Source organism: Poromitra crassiceps, assembly GCF_964638095.1.
Source record: "Poromitra crassiceps genome assembly, chromosome: 17".
In the NCBI taxonomy this organism is placed as follows: Eukaryota; Metazoa; Chordata; class Actinopteri; order Beryciformes; family Melamphaidae; genus Poromitra; species Poromitra crassiceps.
The window spans coordinates 35,214,648-35,234,965 of record NC_139635.1 but is presented as its reverse complement, the minus strand read 5'-3'; the positions used below and the strand labels follow the sequence as shown (position 1 = coordinate 35,234,965).

Below are 20,318 nucleotides of genomic sequence, written 5' to 3'. Positions count from 1 at the left end.
GGAATTGTATCCCCCTGAGTTCTATATAGGCTATTATGCTCTGTCCTTGGCATTTTTCCAATGATCAATGTGGCTACACAGTACACTTTTGGGTAACAGTTAATAAACATGAATTAGTTAACATGAACAACATTAGTAAATGATTAATAAACGATTACTAGACAGTTAACTGTTAATATTTTTGTAAAGTGTATACCCACTTTTGACAGGCGACATGACTGCGCATGTAAGCTACATCCACACTATTCATTTTGATGAGTAGGCTGAAGTTGCAGTGACATCGGGTGCTTGTGGACAGCTGGCAAACCTGCACTGTAAGCTTTCCTAACTTTTTCCAGCTCCGTGTCAAAGTAAGTCCAACAATTGCTGAATTAACTGCGTAATAAAAATAAGCGCTCCACAAATCTGCATTAAAACACTTTTAGCAAGCGTAGCCTAGTGTATAAATTGGGCTACAATATAAATCTGGTAACATTTGCATTATCCCTACAAGTCCGCATTAAGACTGCAAGCTGATATATAGGCTACATCGCAAAATAGTGTCAATCTATTTGCTGCATGCTCCTTACCGTGTGTGCGTCCAGCCATAATTCACAGCTTGTTAGCCTAATGGGGGGCAATGCGCTGAGTCCATGCGGGCTATGCTTCCCACTCACTCACACACACTCACACTGAAACACACCGCGGAGCTGGCTGACGCGATCTGCTTGAAGCAACACTCTTCCTCTTGCCCAGAAGAAGCGACCCCCACTGTAGCAGGCTACTTAACTACAGATGGAGCCAGTTTAATGCATAATATGTTTAGGACTTTATCGAAATCTATGGTAGCCTTTTTTTTCTCTTTTCTTTACTCCCTCGACCCTGAGGTATGACGACTAGCAGTGACAGTGTTGGGGTAACTCATTACCAAAGTAACATACATCATGTAATAGCCTATATACTTTTAGCACTCAGTAATATATAACTTATTATTTACCAAAAGGATTTAAATAATATTATACCAGTTACTTTGTCAAGTAACACAATTGAGTTCAATTTGTTTTATTATCAAAGCATTATGCATGCTCACTCGAGCAAGTGTCATGTCATCTGTGATGCCACTCACTGTGATGCCATCACTCACTGGTAGAGTTTTTGTGAGCAACTCCAGCAACAATGTGTGTGTGTGTGTGTGTGTGTGTGTGTGTGTGTGTGTGTGTGTGTGTGTGTGTGTGTGTGTGTGTGTGTGTGTGTGTGTGTGTGTGTGTGTGTGCGTGTGTGTGTGTGTGTGTGTGTGTGTGTGTGTGTGTGTGTGTGTGTGTGTGTGTGTGTGTGTGTGTGTGTGTGGTATAAGGGCAACCAACTCATGCTGCTCGAGTTGAGCAACTCCAGCAATTGTGGCTCCCCATGCCGCCAGAGCGCTGCCCTATTAGTAAGATATTGGGGGGGACATTTTGAGAATCTCTGAATATTGGGAAGATGTCTCCCCTAATATGTACTGTATGTATTATGGTTGCTGCCTTACTTTATAGTGTTTTTCAATGGCTGAGACCCAGAGGGGCACAAGTGACAGAGCTATTTTACTGCCAAAAGGGCACATATGGATTACATCTATAGTTATTAATCAAAAATCAAAGGACCTAACACTGAACACTATGACTTTCTTGAGAGAGAGAGAGAGAGAGAGAGAGAGAGAGAGAGAGAGAGAGAGAGAGAGAGAGAGAGAGAGAGAGAGAGAGAGAGAGAGAGGATGGAACTTTTTTCCAATGAATGTCAAGTAGCCTATTATCATCCACATGTTTATACGTTTTCATATTAGATAAACAAAGTCGGGACAATCTGGTCATTTAGGCCTTTAGGCCTGCAGTCACATCAAATCTTGTATGACAGCCGGACAACCATCTGGTCATATTTCACATTAATAAGATGGACAAAAATACACAAAGGAGGCAAACAAACACAGAAATCTTTCCTCTGTGGATGTGATTAGAGTGGAGCTGCAAGTCGGGAGAGATAGATTTCTGATTCCCAAGATGATGTAAACAAGTCCTCTGGGATGGTGCTCAAAACAAAACCAGATGTACCAAAACAATTGACAAAAGAACACATTATCCACCAAGATTGGGACATTGTACGGGTTTCATCCCCTAACATAAATACAGAAAACAGCTGCTCTTGGCCTCATCCAGTCTCTCTGTCTTAATCCTCAGGTGCAATAAAAACATTGGGAAGTCTTCGGGGTAAATTCGGGGCGTGAATTCAACCGTGACGCTGATGAAGCATGAAGCCAAGAAGAGCACATAGATCTATCTAGTTCCTCTATAGCCCATTTTCATATCATGTCTGAGTCCATTCCAAGCATTTCAGTGGATATGATGTGCTGACAAAACCTAATGAGGCTTTCTGGAAATCGGGCCGTCATCCAAAACCGAACAGGGGGACTACAAATCCCAATACAAACAGGAGTTGCCAATTTGTTAATGTCAAAGACCCTCAAAATGATCCGTTTTAGACCGCAGACCTTCATTTAGTAAAGGATTTGCCCCAGGAGCCCCATCTCTGAAGGTTTTTGTTGTCTGTCTCTTTAGGTGGGAAGGTAACAGTGCGGAACAGTGAAACCCTTGATGACAATCATCATTCTTATACATACTGGTAACGTCAAGTCCATAATCGTTAATTTAAGCTATTCCTCATTTTGTTTATGGGAGCCCATTTGTCTCTGGACTTCAGATTCACAAAACCTCCTAAGGAAAAATAAACTTAACTCTCCAAATAGTTTCAGATTGCGTGAAGCAAAGATCTCAAATTTGTTCTTAATTTTTAAACTTTAAGATAAGTTTCCAATTGTGTTACATTTGTTGAATTAATTCATTTAAAGACATTTTGTGCAATTCAGTAGGTATTCAAAGTATTGAAGTTTGACTTACTGTGTCTTTGCTACATTTCCAGCTTAATGTTAAGTTTAGTGATATAACTACCTGTTAGGCTGGCTTTACATGGTGAAACTTTCACACAACTTTAGTTGGTTGAACTTGAAACTGAGGTAAGCCCTCTGCAACGCACTTGAAACTTGTCTGAAACTCAGCTGCAGCAGTTGCAAAACTCTCAACTTTGTGAAACTAGTTTCATGCAACAGCCAATCAAAACGCTGATAAGTAGGCTATTAATGCACTCATGACTCTCTTCCTATTCTCTGGGACAGCCATAATGAAAGAAAGTAGCCAGCCAGTGGCAGAAGAAAACCTGATACAACATGTCCGAATTGATATTATGTCCAGCTAGAAAACGATACAAAATAAGATGCAAAGATGCAAGTTCCAATGAATGAATGACACTCCCCACTTGATACAGTAATGTACTGTCTGTAGCGAGATAGAGCAAAGGAAAAACAATATGACAGATGAAACATTACTGTTACTGTTACCAATCTAGCTAGCTTGTTAGTGAAACAAACTACCGTGTTGCATGAGACTTGATTATTTTTTAATAGCTTTGTGTAAATGTCAAGTTGCATGAAAATTATGTTTCATGCTATTTGTAGCCTGCAACTAATTATGTTTCATGCAATTTGTAGCCTGCAACTAATTATGTTTCATGCAATTTGTAGCCTGCAACTAATTATGTTTCATGCAATTTGTAGCCTGCAATAGTTGCCTGAAAGTTTCACCGTGTAAAGCCAGCCTAGACTGCAGAGGTTGGTTATGGGGTTAAATTTGATAGCTACAGACAGAGGGTATTAACTAAAAATTCCAATAATTGTATGCTTGTTTACATCACAGTTGATAGGTAGGTAAGTTTGTAAGTAAGAAGCCAAAGAAGTTATTAAGAGATTAGACTAATATCAAGGGGGATATAGAGGGAATTGCAGTTACGAGCACAGACTTTCTTAAGAATCTCCTAAAATGTCTTCTTAGGTATAAGGGCATTTTTGTAAAGCTGACCCCAGTTTTGGAATCACTGCCCTATAACAAAAGGTTGGGTCCATAGACCCTTTTCACGGGGGGCATTTTGTGTCGAAAAGCCTAAACAGGTGCAAGCAAAACCGTAATGAAGGTTTCCAACTTTCCAATCATGGAAGTTGGAAACCCTCATTAGTGTTTTGCTTGCACCTGTGTTTACCCTGCCTTTTCGACACAAAATGCCCCCCCCCCCCCCGTGAAAAGGGTCTATTATTTAGAGACGCTTCACTTGTCTATTTACAAACCTGCATAAAGCTGACAAGAACTGGAAAGCACTGCAACTGCAGGTGTATCCTTTGCACTGCAGAAACTGCTGCAGCCTCTCTGTCTTCTGCAGACATCTGTTAGCTGTGAGCTGAGGACATACAATAATCAGATGATGTAAGTGGGATATAGTAATCATTTATTCTGCTTTTCATTATGTGGGAGATTGTGTTTCAGTGTGGCAGGCAGCCTCATTGTAGGTTTTCTCCAAATGTTATCATCATGTTTTCTTGGTAGCAACAAACTTGATCACCATTCATGTGAAGTTTGTCAAAATATCTCTCTAACCTTGCCAAATGTTTTTGTTAAAAGACCCAATTTTACATTTATCCTCGTAACAACACTGCCCTCCCGTGTCCGACATCGGTATTGCACTCATGGCCAAGTAAGTCTCATTTATATTATGTTAATTTAATGGCAATAGGTTTAATGCAAGATGGTTCACGAATCTATTCAGTTTTGTGAGAAGGCCAACATCACTTTTGAAGTCATACAGAATTATCTTTAGCCTACTTCATCATCTTTGTTTATCATCATCGTCATTTAGGTGATAGACCAAAGAAGGATATTTCACTTTCCAGTGTTGCAGTACTATCTGATATTGATTAAGCTCTCGTCAGATGGGACAAATTCTTAACCGTCAGGATCGTCCATCACATCTGCTTTGGGGGGATGACCGCCATGATTCTAGTAGGCTACAAAGTAGTAAGAATCGCAGATGACAGACACTATTTAATACTATAATTAATAGTAATTCAATCTCTATTTGATTGCCCTGATTTGTCCAGATAATAGAAATAAAATCACAGAATTGAGGGGGGGGGGACACTGAACAGATTTATGATCGTCTAATTTCCAACTATAGCTTACAACTTGTTTGTTTGTTTCCTTGTTTGATTTGGTTTGGTTGTGTACTGTAGACGACACATTTAGAGACAAATAAGCAAATTCCCAAGTATCCCCGAGGGTTTTGTCGGCAGGCGTTTCAAAGCCAAAGGGTGAGCACGTTTTAACTATCACGCCACACCGGGTGGTGCGTGTTCCTTCTGGTGCATTGGTCAGTCGTAAACCCCGCTCACTCGGACGGCTCAATATTAGAAAACCAGCACCCCGACTACTACTGCGCCATCGCCAGTGACGTTGGTTAGCTTGGTGGCTAGAAGAAGAAAGCTAGCTTGCTACCTACCCAGCTACTAGTAAGGGGATCGGATTGCTTCTGTTCCGAAAGGACGACCTAAGTAACAATTTGAGATTTTACTGAAAGCAAGCCATTTAACTCTTAGAGGTCGTGGTGAGTATTTTGTTTCCAGACGTTTTTCCATTTTTCCTTCATTTTCTTTGTTTTTGGATTTTGTTTTGAGGCTTTTTTTCAACGATGCTTTTTCTATTTTGCGAGTGGAAAGAACGTAGTGTGCTGGCTAGCGAGGTAGCTAGCTAGCTTGCAGCTAAACGAACGGGACATGCTCATTCCCTCCAAACACGAACACTCATTGTGGTTTTTAGAAACGACGTTTGGGACCCCTCGTAGTTGCAGTTTTGCTTTTGCAAGCTTGTATAGTTATATTTTTGTAGCAGCGGTTGAGGAGACCTTTCTGATTGTTTTTGTCGCGCTTTTCTGCCAGCCCACCAGCTAGGCCAGCTTGCATGGCTGGTTTGGTAACTGCAATGTGACTGCAACAACCTGATCCATTGTTCATTGCATTTTCCCAAATACAAAATGAGCTGTTGGATTTAGCAAGTAAATGCACCGATTAATGCTGTTTTTGACGCTTTTTGGTTGTGGTTGGCCAGCTGAGTTAGCCGGCTTTGAGCTTTTGGAGCCTATTTTAAGGGCCTGTTTCACACTAGAGCCTGCTGATGGCGCTATGATGGATGGGTAGATCATTTTTTAATTCCCCGATTTTGCTCAGCGAGCGAGCTGTCTTTGTGGAATAGATTTTTCCAGTGATTCCCCCCCTCCTCACTTGAAGAGCTGTTTTTTTCTGAATTTGGGAACTTTGGACTTGCCAATGGCCTCAGTATTGTTACACAAAAATACAAATCATTAATTAAAGGCTTATGTTTCTGAAAGAGTATGGTGCGTTTCTATCTTGGCTGTTATTGTAACAAAGTCGAATCACTCCTCCACCTCCCTCCCCCTGGTTGCAGATCCATCTTGAAGCCAGTGTTTCATTATTGAGACAGAGGCCTTTGTATACAGGCCTAGAAACTATAAACAGGGTTCCCACCGTCATGAAAAACCTGGAAAAGTCATGGAAATTCAAAACCTTGTTTTCCAGGCCTGGAAAAGTCATGGAATTAGTAAAATACTTGGAAGTTTAGGGAAAGTCATGGAATTTTGTTGTGTGTAATGAAATTAATTGTATTTGTTACAGTAGGGCTGGGCGATATAGCCAAACAATGATCGATATTAACTATTTCATATCTGTCAATGTCGATCATTATTGATATTTCTTTAATGGCCTATTTTGAATAAAGACCACAAGAAAAAGGTTGAATTTAACCACTTTATTTTGAACCAGCTTATTTATCAATGCAGACAGGTAATAGTTTTAATGTTAACACGACAATTAAAAACACAAATTGAGTGTTGCAGCTGTGTAAATAAATATGTTCAGCTGGGAACTTTAGGATTTGTCTGTTTGGATTGGCTGTTTGAGTGTCACTCGTAACATGCTCCATTATCAAGGGACATATCAATTGAACTATTTTCTTATTGTATTGATGAATTGTCTAACGCCGATATATTTGCTATTAATTTATCGCCCAGCCCTGTTACAGTAATCTTCTGTGGATAACTTTCCACGTAATGTAACATTGGCAAATTTACTTTCTGTAGCTGTTTGAAGTAATGTAGTAATGTAATTGGCTATGTGGTATTGGATTTTAGTTGCCTGGGTCAGATCTTCGAATCCACCCACTCTATGGAGTATATGACCCAAAACACTAAAATCCAGTTCATATAAAGAGGTGTGTCCTATTTGTCCAATATATTAGTCATGTCTGGGATTGATTCAGTCACTGCCTCACATTACATGAAAATTCTATTATGGATCCTTGAAAAGTCATGGAAAAGTTTGGAAATTGTATCCATAGAAACGTGTGGGAACCCTGAATTAAGGTACAAACGTATCAAATGGTTAAGAGACACAAGGGAAACAAATATACAAGTACGGGGGGCTTGGAAGATAGGGTTTCAAATAATTCTCTATTCCCTGGTAATATTCCTCCTAGACCACCATTAAGTCTACCTAAATAGCTGCCCAGCTATTTTGATATAAACATTCCTCAAACTGAGATGAGAGGGTGGCACTAACTGCAAATAAGTGTAATATATGTTTACGGATTTTGAAAAAATGTTGTGGAGAATTTGCTAAAATGGAGGCTATCCATGTTGGGTACATATTTAGAAAGAATAAAAAAAACAAAAAAAAACAGGAGTGAAGCTCATCATACTTGACGTTTATATAGTTGTCCTACATTTAGATTTGATATATTCAGTATTAGAAACCATTAACAGCTAACATAGGATACCCAATTATTATCTGATTACTTCAAATTAAAATCCCCCCACATATGAGTCTGAAGTGACTGAAGGCCTATGACAAAACTTGAAACGGAGGAACTGGAAATAGGGTTGGACGATACACCCAAAATCTATAGCGCAATATACTTCATATCAGTCGACACGATAATTATTACGATATTATTCGTCAATTAGTGTGTGCTATAAAGGCCATGGAAAAAACTGCCAAGAATGCTCATTTATGTCACAACAACAGATGTCTCCAGTGCACCTCCTACAAACGTGTCTGAAAAACAAATGTGCCAAGTCTATTGCATTTGGCTTGAACACAATGCACTGACACAGCGGCCTGTAATGAAAGGGCACTGCACAGAGTCAGGGACTTTATATTGAAAATATCATAACTCTAAAAAAATACATTATATTGTTATTGAGCCCTATTTTATTGTGATCGATAATACTGATTATAGTCAATCCCTACTTGGAAAGCCTACTTTATATGAATTTAATGTTGTAAATCATAGATCTATTTTGCTGTTTGAGTCACCATTGATAGTTAAATTCACCTGCTTTTATGGGGAACATTTGATTTCAATTTGTTATCTATTATGAAAAGGAAAGGCATTGTGTGACATCTTCAGTGATGTCATAAGAGGCATTGTGACATCAGTGATGTCATAAATCATCGTATGACATCAGTGATGTCATAAGATTTAGAGCAAGTGGGCATTATGTTCTCTGTTTCAATTTTGGTCCCACTGGTGACATCACTGATGATGTCATAGGCATTGATTGTGGCATCTTCAGTGCTACACACACCCCCGTGCGCGTGCGCCAATAGAGCAGGCGAGCTGCGGGCAAGGCCACGCAGCGGCCGAGCTGCGGGCAAGGCCACAAAGCGGCCGAGCTGCGGGCAAGGCCACGCAGCGGCCGAGCTGTGTATGCGAGCTGCAGGGACAGCTCGGCGACCTGCAAGGCGGGCGAAGCGAGCCCGCACAGCGGGCAAGCCTAGGAATCGATGCCTAGTGTTGGAAAATACATTTTCTTTTTGTATCTAGGAGGATTTCAAACTTGATCAAAGTAGTGCATGTCGGCCTAATATGTCTTTAGTTTCATGATTTGTCAGCTTGAATTTTGGACTACTAAGATTAAGCGTCTCCAGTTCACACACTTTGAGAATACGCCTATTTCACAATTTAGTGCATGCCATCTAATTTTTATGTCGTGTTACTTCCTGCATTTTAGACACAAAATGGCTGCTTTGGGTGTAATGTGAAATAGGCTGATTGCAGTAGGAAGGAAGGCTCCTGTGTCAAGTGGATGCTCTGCAAACACGAGGGGGATACTTTTTTTTTCTCTCCAAACAAGGTCTAAATCATATTGTGAGCCAATTGTCTTTCTGTACAGATGGTACGAATTGCTGCAGCTAAAGATGACCCAAGTGCATAGTTCTGTTTAAATATGACATATATGATGTATTGTGGGCCAACTTAGGCCTAGCCAAAGCATTTTTCTGTGCAATTTAGAATAAGAATGTAGGCCATATGGGTTTGTTTTGCATAGATTTTTAAGTATAAAAAGTCTCATAGTTAATGAGTACCAGGGTTTGTTCAAGCCCTGTCCATGAAACTAAAGTGTCAAGTCACTTCTAGGGATGCACCCATTGTGACAAATTAAAATAACGAGACCTTCATCACACTATCTTTGAATGAGCTCAAAATCAATCGTACATCATGATGAAACCATATAATGTTCTTTCACATGGCAGATTAGTTTTGTGAACAGTTTCAAAAGCCTTTTTAGCCTACCTCACAACAGATCAACATCGGCCACTGCCATTGGTCATCTTATTTGCCGATGGCAATTGACTAGACGAATATCGGTCCATAAATGGGTGCATCCCTGTTCACTTCCCATAGTTTATATTGAATGGTAAAGTAGCACTTGAGTATGTGTGGCGCTTGCACTGAAATCTGCAGTGGGCCTCGGTGAGCGTCCCAAAACAGCTAGTTGCACATGTCTTCTTGACGGAGACGTCTTACTGTCTCAATGAACCCTGTGTCCATTCCATCCAGGTAAGACTTGGTACGAGATAACACTGTACCACCTGTTTTCTGTCACCTCAGTATAAATCGCAGGGGGCGAAGGTGACGGTCAACTTCCTGTATTTTGCTGAGCGCACGTCCCCACCAGTCCAAACAGCCCCGCACACAGTGTCACACTACCGACGACAGCCCTGGATACCGACGCCATGGAGTGAGTGATGACTATTCAACCCCCTGTCCTGTCAGCAGGGGTCACTGTTGATGCCTCTACTGTGTTTCTCACTCTTGTTATATCAGGACACTCCCCACTGCCCCCACTCTTAACGCCACTGCCTTTACTAAGTGTCTGCATCTATTTTTCCCTCTGTTAGAGGAATGACAACATAAACCATTTATACAACATAATATGTATCTAAAGTGTTTCTAAACATCAATTTGAAAAGTCCTATATTATATAACATCAAGTGCTTGGAATGCTTACAGGTCCTGAGCTGTCACACACACACACACACACACACACACACACACACACACACACACACACACACACTTGGGTTGGTGTTGGTAAGATGTTTTCTTATTTATTTATTTATTCATTATTTTTTTAGATGTTTGCAGCCAAATGATGCATCAGCTCTCTGGCCCTCTCTCTGTCCTAACACTTCACATCCTGAGGAAAACCCTATAGAGACAGTCCGCATGTCTGGGAACGCCCATACAGGCTCTAGGAACGCCCACAATAGACGCTGGTTAGCTGGCTCAGCCTGGCTGGGGGCGTGGTCAGGGTGGGGTAAAAACCCCCGTTCTATCCATTCAGCAAAGTTAGAATTTAGCTGATAGCCCAGCCCAGGCAGACACGATCGGGGATTTAACCACCGCAGTAAACGCACATCTGAGCAGACGTCTTGTGTTCTGCTCTAGAACCCCCAAACCTGTAGTTTAGAGCCGCAGCACCGTCTTTTGGTGAGTCAGCCCATGAGATATATCGGCGGTTTTACCCCACTCGCGCGCCAGCCGTTTAACATTTTGTGGGCGTTCCCAGACATGCGGACTGTCTCTATGATGGGCGTGGGCATTGAGAGCATCGTTGTTCCAATAAATGCTTTTGCCATGATTTCTTCACTTAACATGCGTTGAGAAATGATGCGTCCATATGATGTCAAATTATGAGTAATGTAATGTCTACAAAAGTTTTTAGAGCATATTATTGTGCAGGATATATTCTTCTTTTTCTTTTTTCTTGTTTTTGCCCAAAACAAGTCCATCATTTTCTTCAAACAAGTAACCGTAAAAGTAATTGAAAAATCATTTAATTGGATGTCATTGAGGTGGGAACCCATTTATTCAGATGCTTTTTGATTAGGTTCATGTGTAAGCTCTTGCATGGCCTAACATCTTCATCACAGTGAAACGGTCTTACATGTGTTTTATTATGTGACTGTGTACTGTAGCTTGCAAGATTACACTTGCAACGAATTAGATGAAGCCCACCTGATCAAGTGTAGTCTGTGTGATAACAGTAGCCATGCACCTCAACTGGTATAGCTCAAGTAATAACTTTGCCTCTACTTACTTAGGTTACATTTACGGCTACTTCTTAGTCAATGCAGCAGTACTTAAATTCCCAGAAAACCACCTCCCTTATTAGAGAAATAGTGTCAAAACTAAAACATGGTGATTGTACCACATTGTGTGGAAGTGGGCGAGGGTTATGTCTTGAATTCAGATGTGTATATATATATACATATACTATTAGGGGTGTAATGGTTGACAAAATTCACGGTTCGGTTTCGATGCGACTATGGTGCCATGGTTCGGTACGTTTTCGATACAGCAAAAAGGTAGAAATGTCAGAGAAATGTACTTTTTTTATTTGATTTGATTATCTTCACAGTTTAATTTAAATGTTTATTATGCCTCCGCCGGCGATAGCCAGGCCAGAGGCATTATGGATTCGGGTTGTCCGTCCGTCCGTCTGATGTTCGTTAATGCGATATCTGAGGAACGCCTTGACGGAATTTCATCAGAATTTGCCTCAAACGTCGACTTGGACTCAAGGATGAAAGTCAAAGTCTGATGATCAAAGTCTGGACAGACTGCACACTTGTTGGCGGAGGCATATTAGTTTCAATTTACAACAATGTTTTTTTTTCTTTTTCCGCTCACTTTTACTTTTCCATGATATCGTTGTAGAAGACTTGCACTTTTCAGCAGTGAAAGATTAATTCGCTTTGCGATGCGTTCTGAACCTAAAGCCTCGTACCTAAAAGTTTCAGTATGAATACGCGTATTGTTACACCCCTAATATGCATACATATACATACGCTTCATATCACTACGGAAAGGGTGGGCTAAATCGCTTTGATGAAAAAGAGGCAACTAATGGCTCCCTCCTTTGTCCCAGCGGATACATCTTTCTGCTTTATTTTTCTGATTTAATCTGTTTAGGTTTCTCGGGAAAGCTCGCTCATAATTCACGCTCTTTCCCAGCAAGCCACACTTCAGAGCGGGAACCGCCTCAGCCAGGGGAGAGTTAGTCTTTCTGTGACTAAAACCGCGACTTATGTGTGTGTCTGTTTCTGTCTCTCTCTCGTCTCCCCGCTAGTCGTTCGCCCACCACCGCCGCCCTGATGGCCAGCAACGTCACCAATAAGACGGACCCGCGCTCCCTCAACTCGCGGGTCTTCATCGGCAACCTCAACACCCTGCTGGTCACCAAGGCGGACGTGGAGGCCATCTTCGCCAAGTACGGCAAGATCGTGGGCTGCTCCGTCCACAAGGGCTTCGCCTTCGTCCAGTACCAAAACGAGAGGAACGCCCGCAACGCCGTCGCCTCCGAGGACGGCCGCATGATCGTCGGACAAGTGCTCGGTAAGGATCCGCACGCTCATGGAAAACCTGGAAAAGTCACGGAGTTTGAAAAATACAATTTTCCAGATGTGGAATAGTCATGGAATTTGTAAAATCCTTGAAGGTTTTGGGAAAAGTCATGGAATGATCATTGATACAGTGATCTTCCAACCATTCCATGTAATGTAATTAACAAGATTATTACTACAGTGGACAAATTGGACACACCTCTTTATATTGGATTTTAGTGCTTCCTCTATTTTATATTCATTTTTTTTTTAAATATATATCATAGTTTTATTTCAGTAGCTTCCATGTAATGTGACGCACTGACTCTAAAATACTAATATCCAATATAAAGAGGTGTGTCCTATTTGCCCAGTGTAGTAATCATTTCTGCTATTGATTCAAAGTCACCGCCTCACATTACATAGAAATTCTATTAAGGAGCCTTGAAAATTAATGGAAAAGTTCTGAAATTGTATCCATGAAAATGTGCGAAAAGCCTGGAATCGGCCTCAGCGGGAATGCGAGATGGGGAAGCTGATGTTTTGAGGGACCGTATTAAAGTCCCGACTGTCGTAACATTCTGTGTTCTGATCTTCGTCAGACATCAACCTGGCTGGAGAACCCAAACCACACAGGTCCAAGACCAACAAGCGCTCAGCTGGAGACATGTACAGGTCAGTCTTACACAGGACTTTCCAAAGCGTGTGTGCATTAGTGTGCTGATGGGAAGGCCCAACGTATGGGATTTTTGGCTGCTAAAAGGCACTGCATTCATGTACTATTTTGAAGATAAACCCAATGTTCTAAAGCGAAGAAATCTAATTAGATTAACTTCAATCAAGCAGGTTTTAGTTTGGCTAACAACAAGCTTGCAAGAAAAGTGCCTTTTCATACGGACTCACACATCCTAGTGTTTTCACCTGGTTGAGAAAGCTGCGTAGCAACATTTTCTCCCAGTTTGTAACTTGATTATCCAACTTTGGAGGGAGTTCATGTGAATGTTCCAAGATGGAAGTTTGTTTTTCTCAATATATCTGATGGCACATGAATGCACACATTGTTTCAAAGTGCTTCATTGACAAAGTAATGTAGCAAAGTCAACAAGGCCACAAAAATGCCAGGCATGAATTAAGGTTACAGTGAAGTAAATAAGAAAATGGTTGGAAGTCAAATGTAAAACTCCATCTGTAAAAATGTCTGTAAATGTGCAGTTTCCTTCTCCATGTCTGTTCACACTGGTTCTTTTTGTTCTTTTTCTCCTGAACAGCAGTTCCTCATTTGACCTCGACTATGACTTTCAGAGAGATTACTATGACAGGTGAGTAGAAGATTTCTTTTCGTCTCCTAATGCTCTTATTTGTCTTTATATTTATATATATTTGTATGTGTGCACATGTATGTCTATATATATGTATATGTCTATACATATATATATATATATATATATATATATATATATATATACGTGTGTGTGTGTGTGTGTGTGTGTGTGTGTGTATATATATATATATATGTCTCTTTGAACCAAAACCCACATCATAAATTGTGTATACAAATATTAATTTCAAAATTATGTACATCTTCAACAACAGAGCTCTTAAGGTCATCTTTAACTGTTAACAGTAACACATTGTAGGCGCCTAGGTAGCAAATCTGAGTAAATACCTGATTTTGGACTGCAACACTTTACTCAACTCTGTATTCCCAGGCACACAGTCCTTAATAACCCTCTGGTTCTGTTTGTGATCCCAGAGTGTACTCGTACCCGTCCCGCGTGCCCCCTCCCCCTCCCCCCCTGTCGCGGGCCATCATCCCCTCCAAGCGCCCGCGCGTCAGCATCAGCGGCGGGGGAGGCAGCCGGCGCAACAAGACCAGCTTCTCCTCGTCCTCCAAGAGCAGCCAGAGGACTTCGTCGTCCAGAACCAGTCAGTGTTGCATTTACCCTAGATCAGCACAAACCTTATTCAACTGGGTTGTTGCAGCACTAATGGGATTAGACGCAGGGGAGGGAGATGACAAAAACAATATCGGCAATTATAACCGTAGAAAATAAGAAGGGCACTCGGAGAGCGCAGACCTCCGCCAGGGCCAATAGTCCAGTCTGCTGTGATATGCACATTTATTTCCTGGCTCGGATCGGATCCGCTCCCAAAAGTAACGGGTTCTTCCTTGGCCCATGCTACACCCTTCCACCAAGTTTCATGAAAATCGGCCCAGTAGTGCTGACAGACAGACAGACAGGCAGGCAGACAGGCAGGCACCGGAAAAAAGGGTGGCAAATATGGGGAAGGAGTTTAATTTACATACAGAATTGATACTACTAGCAATCATGATTCCATGGTGTCTGTCTGTCTGTGTATAAGGGGGTTGGGAAAGCTTAGTTTAGTGTGTGATAAAATCTTTTTTCTCCTGTCAAATATGCAGCGTCTACGCTTCTTCCAGTAATGAATCATTAGGTCTGAAAGGGGAAAATACAAATCCTCATTTGATGTCAAAGTTCAAATGTCTCTACATTGGAGATATTATTTCAAGAGCCTGCACTGTAGGGCCACAAGCCTAAAAGATTGTGATCCACCGTGACGTACAGTAGCACTATGATGTAAGCGCTTTAGTCAACCTTGTGCTGGTTCTGTGTTCATTAGGCAGATGCTGTGGTCAGGCGCGGACTGCATAATCGGACACGTCGGGCAAATGCCCGGTGGCCTGGCCAGGCCAGGCCTGGCGTGCAATTTTTTTTTCTTTTTTTTTTTCTTTTTTTCTTTTTTTTGGTGTGTGCCCACAGTCAGGCCACTCACTGAACAGCAGGCCACTGCTCATTTCTGGACTCTTGTGTTGGAGCCTTGAGTTTTGCATTGCTCAACACTTGGCTATAGGCTATAGAGACTAAAACCATTGTTGGCCTAATTTTTCAGAAACAAAGGTTGGAGCTTGAGCAGAACACACTACCATGTCTTTAATGTTAGGGGCTTGCTTAAACAGGAAGATGTTTAATGAAACTGAGAATATGTTGATGTTTATTATTATTGTTATTATGACGTGTAGTTCTTAAGCCTGTGGAGAATAACGCAGTATGCACGATCTGATCACTCTTCCTTAAATAAAGTTGGCTGTGAAGCGTTTGTACAGAGGCATGTTTTTGGTTTTACTTCTTCATATTATACTTGCAGTTATCTAGGCAATGTTGATGTTTCTATTAGTGAACAAATAGGTAACATGTATCATCGCGTTAGCATTATATTCACTAAATCTTGCTTCAAACGACCCAAATTGGGCTTCAAACGGCCCAAATTTTTCGCGCCAGGTCGCCGACGCGCGCGCGTTGGCCCGTATCGGCCTGGCCTGCTTGGTATAAATGCCCGGCCTGAATTATGATCCCAGTCCGCCCCTGGCTGTGGTCCAAGCTTTAACTTCCTCATTTAGGCTATGGATTCACCCTTCATTTGCTGTGTGCTTTGTCTCAGTCTGTCATACCAAAGTCAAGTTCCTCAGCCACAATTCATTTTGTTTCTCTCTCTGTCTCGCTCTGTTTGTCTGTCTGTGTGTGTGTGTGTGTGTGTGTGTGTGTGTGTGTGTGTGTGTGTGTGTGTGTGTGTGTGTGTGTGTGTGTGTGTCTAGTGAAAGTGGATGAGCTCCAGACCATCAAGCGGGAACTGTCCCAGATTAAAAGCAAGGTGGATTATCTGCTGGAGAGCCTGGAGCGCATGGAGAAGGACCACAGCAAGAAGTCAGGTAGGGTGGAAAGACACAAGCAGAAATACTCAGCCAGAGGGTGAATAATATTGTATTGTTGTTGTGTGAAGAGGGAAGCAGCATGTACTGTCCCCTGCTGGTGGCATTAATCTTTGAGGGGAAAACTCCCCCTTTATTTTTCTATGGACAAATAGTCACACAAACAAGTAAGAACGTAAACCACAACAGTTGTATTTCAGTATACAATACCGTATATAGATATACAGTAGAGTTCTTTGCAATAAACCGTTCAAATCAGTTTTCTCTTTGGCAGCCTATTTATCCAAGCCTCAATGCTTTTAAGGATTGATTCATTGATTTTTTTTTTTTTAACCTTGTGCCCTCTGGTTCAGCAGAGGTGAAGAGTGCGAAGGCGGAGCCAGGAGAGGTGACGTCACCCCAGCACCCCAGCACCAAGAAGGACGAGGGCATCAAGAGAGATAGGGAGACCCAGGACTCAGAGGAGGAGGAGGAGGAGGAGGAGGAGGAAGAGGAGGGAGACCTGCTGGAGGAGGAGGAGGTGAGAGGGATACACTTGGCGTTCACCTATCTGCAAGTGTTGTTTTTTTTGCATTCAAATGGTTCCTGCCAAAGCAATATTTTTGCATCACAGTGGCCAATAGCCAACATTTTATTCGTTTTCATGCCCCCCCCCAAATCTAAAGACCTTGCGACATTAAAACTCCATTGAAGTAAAAGGGAGGAGCCTCCATACTGGACACTGACTGGTTGATATTTTGATACTTAATAAAAGAGCAATATCGATCGATATCAGAGGATATTGAGGTCGTTTACATATTCCAACCATGTTAAATATCAATTTGGGTGCCCCTGCCTACCTGTATGTTCACACCAAGGCGAAAGGAAAGCTTCACTCGCACGGAATTATTCGCTCAAGTTGAACAATTTCAACTCGAGCGTACGGGCGGAAATCGCGTCGCGAAAATGTGCGTCTCTCGCCTCATTCACGCCGCCCCGGGCGAAATCTCATCTGCTCGCGCGTTTGCATTGACTTTGTATTAGGGATGCACAATATGGATTTTTGTTCAGCCGATACCAATAACCGATAATTTCACATCTTTGTATTTTAAAAAGAAGCTCATAACCTGTAGTTTGTATGCACAGCTGAGGATGAGAAAGGCTAAGATGTAGTGAGCAAAGATGGAGGATGTCATATTCCACAGCTCTGACCTAACTAAATCTAACTGACATCATTTTGTGAACAAATAACAGCTTGTGACTCTTCAAATGTTCATTTATTTATTTATTTATTTTTTATAGTAAAGTACATCTAAAAACTTAAAGTCCCTGGAAACCAAAATCCACAAAAACGTTCTAACTATGTTATTTAGGGTCTTATGTTAGTAATTTTGTGCCTCCGAAATTATTATACATTACTTTCAACCCAAAGCCTTAAAATCGCCACTTTTCTACAAGATTCTACAAAGTACTTCCTCATTGAAGACAGCAGTGCGCGAGGTGCTAAAACACAGGAGCTTATGACGTCATAAGCTCTATATAACCTTTGTACACGCGCGCAATCCGCACCCACCCTCCTTTTGTCCTGTTCTTTGCCCCCAGTGACAGCGCTCCCTCGCTGTCCGTCTGCCTCCCACTCTGTGTGCGAGCGCTATGCTTCTCTCCCTCTCCCTCTCTCTCAGAGAGAGAGAGAGAGAGAGCACACAGAGTGGGAGGGAGACGGACAGCGAGGGAGCCTGTCCGTCTGCCTCCCACTCTGTGTGCCGTCTGCCAAGCGCTATGCTTGTGAGATTAGCAAGGTGTCGGGTTTCAGTCTCTCTCTCTCTCTCTCTCTCTCTCTCTCTCTCTCTCTCTCTCTCTCTCTCTCGACTAGTGAGAGAGAGCGAGAGACACACAGGCTGGTGGCTCTCTCACACACACACACACACACACACACACACTCGCAAGTGCTGTGTAACTTGATCTCTTTCTCCGTTTCCCTCCCCCCCTCTCTCTCGCGCTCTCTCTCTCGGAGGAGATAAATGTCCCTGCTGCAGACGGACACGCCCACACATTCCGCGGGAGAAAAAACACTCTAAAAAATAAACGATTCTCATGCGTTTTGCCACACCTGTCAAACCTAAATTTATATACTTTGCAACGTTCATCATCGTTCAAATTTGGCTGGTGGCTTATTAACATAGGGTCCTGTGATGTGATGAACTCAAAATGCTAAATAATAAAGAAATATTTCTGGTTTCCAGGGACTTTAACAAACATACTTCAGCTTTTATAGAGCATTTTGCCTCAGAATCCAAATGAAATGCTTTGACATAATCTGTCAAATCAGACATGTGATTGTATTAAATACAGGTTATTATTAGAAAAGTGCATCAGTCATTACAAAAATAAAGGCTTTTATAGAACCGTAAAGCCTGTGGCTGCTTAGTATGCAGATAAAACACAATGAAACAAGGCATAGTATACTGGCTTCTATGGCGTTTTATGCTTAAAGGTATCCAAAGGAGTTTTCCTTGTAAACGACTCGTTTTTTATAGATATTATTATAGCCGATTATATATCGGCTATTATAGCAGATACCGATAATAGCCGATAAAGATACATTTCCCCATTATCGGCCGATAATTTATCGGTTTGATATATATCGTGCATCCCTAGGTGAATATCTGAAAATCACCCCGGTGTGAACAACGCAGGAATTAAATGTGCCCAGTCTAAGTGTCTGTGGCTTATACACATGCATGTGTGATTGCTCAGGTGAAGTCATGTGACCAGTCTAAGTATCTGTGGCTTATACACATGCATGTGTGATTGCTCAGGTGAAGTCATGTGACCAGTCTAAGTGTCTGTGGCTTATACACATGCATGTGTGATTGTTCAGGTGAAGTCATGTGACCAGTCTAAGTATCTGTGGCTTATACACATGCACGTGTGATTGTTCAGGTGAAGTCATGTGACCAGTCTAAGTATCTGTGGCTTATACACATGCATGTGTGATTGTTCAGGTGAAGAGTCAAGAGCCAGAGGAGGAGGAAGAGGAGGAGGAAGGAGAGCACGTGGACCGAGACGATGACGTTGACAGTGTGAATGGCGAAGAGGATTCCTAGGCGCGCGCACACACAAACACACACACACACGGATACAGCATCCACACAGCTTCCGGTAGGAACTTGGACTCCTGTTTTAATACCCATATTGCGGATACACATGTGCAGCAAACACATGCGCGCGCACGCACGCACACACACACACACACACACACACACACACACACACACACACACACAAGCATGGTGTACCCCCACTGTTCCATCGTCCAACAAACTTTTTTTTTCTTGTTCCCCCAGTTGTCCGGTATCACTGTAACAGGAATAACTAGCTGTAGGTTTCTATGTGCTTTTACCTGGCATTTATTTGTCTTCAGTTCACCAGGAGGCGGAAACACGGACGGTCATGTTCTCATAGACCCCAGGTTGACTGACATGTCTTAAAGCAACGATGAAAAATTCAGCCACAAAAGACCGATCGTTTTAAGTTAAACTTGTTTTCTTTTGTTTTTCTAAGAAGTACGTTTGTTTGACTTTGTGTGTTCTGTATTTTCATGTCACTGTTTTTTATACTATTCAGTTTCAGTTGAACTGTAAAGAAATAAATTGCAATAAAATATTAAAATTGGATGTGATGGTATTTTGGTTTGTGGTTTTTGGAGAGAATTTGTGTTTATGGAATTTGACGTCTGTCACTGATGCATTATCAATTTTACTGTCAACCAAACCAGTGTACTGGCGCTTTTTAAGAGTGCTTCCTTCTGCGTGACTTGCATTGGGGGGGGAAAGGAGGTAGGCTACATGAGGTAGATCGATGGTGAAAATCCATGACCAGAATGTGTTTAATGAGGGCCAGGTTTTCTGAATTTGAAAAATGAAAGGGGGGGGGGGGCACATGGGCACATGGGCACATTCATCCTAACATCTTTTA

The 20,318-nt window shown here is 41.8% G+C and overlaps 1 protein-coding gene across 1 annotated transcript; it reads left to right on the top strand.

Annotated features, from left to right (window-relative positions):
* The first annotated feature begins 5,364 nt into the window (after positions 1 to 5,364).
* On the top strand, positions 5,365 to 20,027 carry LOC310791726 (heterogeneous nuclear ribonucleoprotein C-like). Its single transcript, XM_083653381.1, has 9 exons — positions 5,365 to 5,493; positions 9,855 to 9,984; positions 12,379 to 12,644; positions 13,234 to 13,306; positions 13,900 to 13,950; positions 14,385 to 14,557; positions 16,248 to 16,361; positions 16,718 to 16,881; positions 19,346 to 20,027. The coding sequence occupies exons 2-9, from the start codon at positions 9,980 to 9,982 to the stop codon at positions 19,445 to 19,447; spliced, it is 948 nt and encodes a 315-aa protein (XP_083509507.1). The 5' UTR covers positions 5,365 to 5,493; positions 9,855 to 9,979; the 3' UTR covers positions 19,448 to 20,027.
* The last annotated feature ends 291 nt before the right edge of the window (positions 20,028 to 20,318 follow it).

Excerpts from the sequence above, each read along its gene's own strand:
- LOC310791726 (XM_083653381.1), top strand. Across the intron at positions 12,645-13,233 it reads GATCGTCGGACAAGTGCTCG|ACATCAACCTGGCTGGAGAA; the intron begins GTAAGGATCCGC and ends GATCTTCGTCAG. Across the intron at positions 14,558-16,247 it reads GACTTCGTCGTCCAGAACCA|TGAAAGTGGATGAGCTCCAG; the intron begins GTCAGTGTTGCA and ends GTGTGTGTCTAG.